This window comes from Fulmarus glacialis, unplaced genomic scaffold (genome assembly GCF_000690835.1).
Source record: "Fulmarus glacialis isolate BGI_N327 unplaced genomic scaffold, ASM69083v1 scaffold9172, whole genome shotgun sequence".
Lineage (NCBI taxonomy): Eukaryota > Metazoa > Chordata > Aves > Procellariiformes > Procellariidae > Fulmarus > Fulmarus glacialis.
Genome location: NW_009195911.1, coordinates 39,065 through 43,701, shown reverse-complemented (window position 1 = coordinate 43,701; position 4,637 = coordinate 39,065). Strand labels below are relative to the sequence as shown.

General features: G+C 44.6%; 1 protein-coding gene across 1 annotated transcript in view; it reads left to right on the top strand.

Annotated features, from left to right (window-relative positions):
• Positions 1-1,774: 1,774 nt before the first annotated feature.
• LOC104084422 (unconventional myosin-Vb-like) overlaps positions 1,775-4,637 on the top strand; it is a gene marked incomplete at both ends in the record, with an annotated part of 41,517 nt that continues 38,654 nt past the window's right edge. Inside the window, 2 exons of the mRNA XM_009588257.1 lie at positions 1,775-1,897; positions 3,169-3,252. Of these exons, the coding sequence (XP_009586552.1) occupies positions 1,775-1,897; positions 3,169-3,252 (207 nt within the window). The remainder of the gene's footprint in view (positions 1,898-3,168; positions 3,253-4,637) is intronic.

The window sequence follows — 4,637 nt, the reverse complement described above, 5'->3', positions numbered from 1 at the left end:
AACCCTTCTGGTGCGTTTTGGCTTGCTGCTGTAAAATCAAAGGCTGTTTCAGAGAAACATGAAGAAATATTCCTCATCTGTCTCAAGTTTTCCTTCTTACTGTTTGCTGCCCCTATTTCCTCTGTCACTTTTCATACAAAGGTCTGTGTAAAGACCTGATGGATGATCCAGAGCTTTCCCTGACGCTGCACAATTGGTTTGTGGTTTCTAGGCTTTGTCTCATCTAATTTTAAATATCACCTAACACTTTTCTTCTGACTCTCCTCTTTTTCTAACCTAAATAATCTGGTCAGCCATTTTTTGTTAAAAATTACAGGGGGGTGTGTATGTGCAGCCATTGCTGTCCTGTTGGCAGTGATGGAGGGTCCACCAGGCCATGCCTTTCCCATCCCTGCCAGGCAGGCAGGAGGGAGGGGGATAACCCCATCAGCTGTGGTCCCCAGCCTTCAAGTGCAACAGCTTCGCTCCTTGTTTCCTTTGGTTTTCAAGAATTTTGCTTTGTGGCAAACTTGTTTTGCTGGAAAAGTCCAAAATAACGGATATTTACAACCATGCTGGCTTCCTTGTACGCCCTTATCTCTTTTGGAAAGCTTTTGGGGGTCTTGGCTGGTAAGCAGAAAGGAACCTAAATATACCCTAAAGAATTGAGTCTTTATGGGAATTGTAATCATGAGAGTATCAGAAGTTACAGCATATTGTCATTTGCTGCTATACAGCTCTATGTGCTTATTAAAAAAATAATAAGACAAAACCAATATATATGTATATTTTTTTTTCCTGATCTTGGCAATATATTGCATTAACTTAAGTTTACAATGGTTTAGTGAGTAAAAATTGCAGGTGCTGGGTAGGAAGGTAAGCTCACTCCCTCCTTGTAACTGCTGATTTGTGAAAAGTGGCCCATTCCCTTGCTGCACAGGTAGTGCTGTGAGGATTTTTTTTTTTTTAGTCGTCGCAGTTGTTTAGGATTTCTCCATTCTCTGCCCCATCCTACCAAAGCAGTGTCTTAAGCAACACTTGATATCTTGGTATACCATAGCCGAATCCTTTCAAGGGCAGGTCCATGTAAGACTTGCACCCTGATTTTGGTGGAAATAGGATGCAGAAAGAGGGTTTGGCATCCAGGAGATTCATGGCACAGGGGGTTGGATGCGTGGGAGGGGGATGTGGGAATCACTTGACTGCAGTAGGACAGGTATGTGGGTCTGAAGTCCCAACCCTGTGTGCAATTGGGGTTAATGCATCCTGTGTATGGGATCTGAGTGACCCCACCCCAAGACTGTTGAGAGGCAGAGGTTTCCTAAGAATTATCATTTTATTATTATTTTAGTATTTAAAAATTATCATTTTATTATCATTATTATTCTAAATTAAATAGAACCTCTTGATTGTTGTCTCAGGTGGCAGTTTGTAAAACTATTTGGTCACCAAAAACTGCATTAAAAAAGTAATGTTGGTGCCTGAGCAATTAATGTAACTTAAGTGCAAAAAATACTTCTTTAATTTTTTTTCCTGCAAGAGCTGTTCTGGCTGTTGGAGCAGAACTAGCATTCGGGTGTTTTTCACTGGAAACAAAATTTTAGAGTGTTTGTCAAGAACATACATGAAAATAAAATAGCACACAGTCCTAGAACTCGGGGGTGGACTTTTTCTCAAATATTCCTCTAGCCCATGTCTACTACAGGAAGCCCACAAAGAGGGTTCCTCTAAAACCTCCCCGCACCTCCTTTGCATGCCTGACCACAACTTTTTGATCCATTTTCTCCCCATCCAGGTTCCCAAAGGCACCGACCAGAACTGGGCACAGAAGCTGTATGACCGGCACGCCAGCAGCCAGCACTTCCAGAAGCCCCGCATGTCCAACACCTCCTTCATCGTCCTGCACTTTGCCGATAAGGTAACCGGGCGCCCGTTCCGTGCGCTGGGACTTCAACGCAGAAATGGGAAATGTATGGAGGGAAAGAAGAGCCATTTGAAGGAAAATTAGTTTATAGCACCGGGGAGCTGCCTTTTGGTGATAGGGATGCCTGGTTGGCAGTAATCTCAGTTGGGTGCTCAGATCTAGATCAGCTTGGAGGACTTCAGCCTGCAAACTATTGCACTAAGCTTTAAACAGTTGTGCTTTCTAGAGCAGAGAAAAATCCTCTTTCTTAAAGCTGCAGTGAAACAAATTTCTGTAAGGGCAGCTTCACTGAAAATATATTGGAAAAGGGAATTATTTTTGAAGAGTTGGAGCTCCGAGCATCAGCACGGCATGGTGGGGAGGAGCACGTGAGAGGTGATCCTGGGCTGATCCCACCCTTTTGGGATGCCAACTGTGGGTTCTAAATCCCAGTGTCTGATGTTGTAGGGTCTCATCCATGGGCTCCAGCTTCATTGAAACCCGGATGTGACAGGCGTCACTCACAGCAAATAAGAATCTTAAAAGCTTGCAGTTACCCAAAACACACATTTGTTAGAAAGAAAATGTAATGCCAATCTGGGGAGGGGGGGATGTGTCCGAGGAGCCAGATGACATGCAGATGCTGTGATCCCGTACAGGTGCTTCTCCTAACCAGGTTTGCTCTGGATGCGAGTGGCACTTTTCATGGCAAAGGTTGATACTTGCCTTTCTGTAGGCATGTGATTTTGCACGTGTGTCCTTCACAAATGTTGTTCCTTTGCAAGCTTTGCCTGTCTGCTTTGTGATCAGTTATTTCAGCCAACTTCAAATGTAAAAAATAAAATTTTCATCTGTCCTCTCAAAACTCTTCCTGTGCTCCCCAACCCTCTGCAGTCTCAAAACCAAGAGACCTACCAGAGATGTAGTCAGGAGATCTTCTGAGGTTTATTGATTAGCTTACAAGGAGTTCAAGAGTGAACAAAAGAGCATGTAGAGGGACTGATGATCCTTGCATTTTTACCCCTGGTTTCCATGGAAGTGCGGTTGGGTCCCATACAGAGCAGTTTAATCACTAAGAAACAATTTGTGTTTGTGTTGAGGATTTTGCTTTTATTCAGGTTCACTTTCTTTAATAAAAAGTGACCTTTAAATTCCAGTTGTTCCCCTCCTTCTCTCTCTCAAGTTTTTCAGGTGAGCTCCAACAGTAGGGGTGGGGTGGGACACAGCTCCTTGTCCCTGTGTGGTTGGACTTTACCCTTTGGTCTTCTTCCTTTGTCTCCTGCTAGGTGGAATACCAGAGTGAGGGATTTCTGGAGAAGAACAGGGACACTGTGTATGAGGAACAGATCAACATCCTGAAAGCCAGCAAGGTAAAAGCAGTGAGTCGGGAGATAATCGGCACCACCACTTTCCAAAGCGTGAGCTTCATGCTTGTGTTCCTGTCCCGTGGGCACAGCACGTTGTGTATGCAAAAGTGGTTGGAGGCAGCCACGTGAACAGCAGCAAAAAAGGGAAATAAATGGGGTGTGGAGGAGGGAATAAGTGGGGAAAGGAGGGATGAGGCTGCTGGGGGCTATGGTTGCATCAAGGTGTGGATGTGCATGGTCTTCTGCTCTCCTCCACCCTGGTGTTGGTGTCCTGTTGAGGTGCATCAGAAAAACCCTTTCCAAACCTGTTGATCCTCCTCTTTTTTTTGGTCACCGAGAGCAAAAATCGGGAACAGCCAGTTATGGGGCAGTGTAAATCCCACTTAACTCTTGCTCGGAGCTCCTCACCCATCACCTGGCACTGAAGGTGTTCTCAAAAGCATGTGGGGCCACAGGTGATCCTGGGATTAAAAGCCACTGTCAGCAGTGTGGTTTGTATATTGTGGGTAGAGTTGCTGACCCTACCACCCTTCTGCACAAAAATGGCTGTTCCCCTTAGCTGTAGTCCATCATACTTGGCCCAGCAACTTTTAATGACTTTAATAATTAGTATGCAAAAAGTGGGGTTAATATACAATGCTGGAAATCTGATGTAACTCAGACATTCCAGGTACTGTAGAGCTATTTTACACTTCTGCCAATATGTAACATTAACAAATCAACACATATTGATGATCACGCTTGCTTTCGCTTCTGTATTACAAGATTTTGTGCCATGTACCTTTCTTCTCCCGAGTATTGTACAAACAACTTGTTGACACCTCATTGCATCAAGTGCCAGAGACGTATTGACTGACCTCGAATACCAACTCTCCTGGTAAAGAGCTTTTTGGCACCTGTGGTTTAAAGTGTCTGTTAGTCCTGAGGGCTGTGAACTCGGTGGGCTGTTGGAAGCAGAAAAGCAGTAGCTGTGGGGCTCTGCAGGCTTCAGCATGGGTCGTGCCTGCAGTAAACGAGCACTTTGCAAGGGGGCTTCAAGTTGGAGACTTCCCACTTGCATGTGTGAACTGAGCTGGTTTTATATTGACTCTTCTTCTCCATGAGCATGCGCCTGCACTTGGGTGGCTTGGGTTAAAAGTGTCAATTATGCAGACTTTTAGGGCATTTCAAGTTCTTGTTGTTTAAAACTAGACCAAAAATGCCCCCTGCAACCTTGAGTCTTTCATTGTCAGTTAATGAGTTGAGACTTTAAATGACCTTTACCCTTCCAGGGGCAGCTCTCTTATTAAGAAGTTAGTATAAAAATCCAGCCCTGCGAAGTGTGACACATCATCCAGCAGCCAAAATTGAGACTGCATGACTCTGCGGCACCATTGTTTCCACCAGAC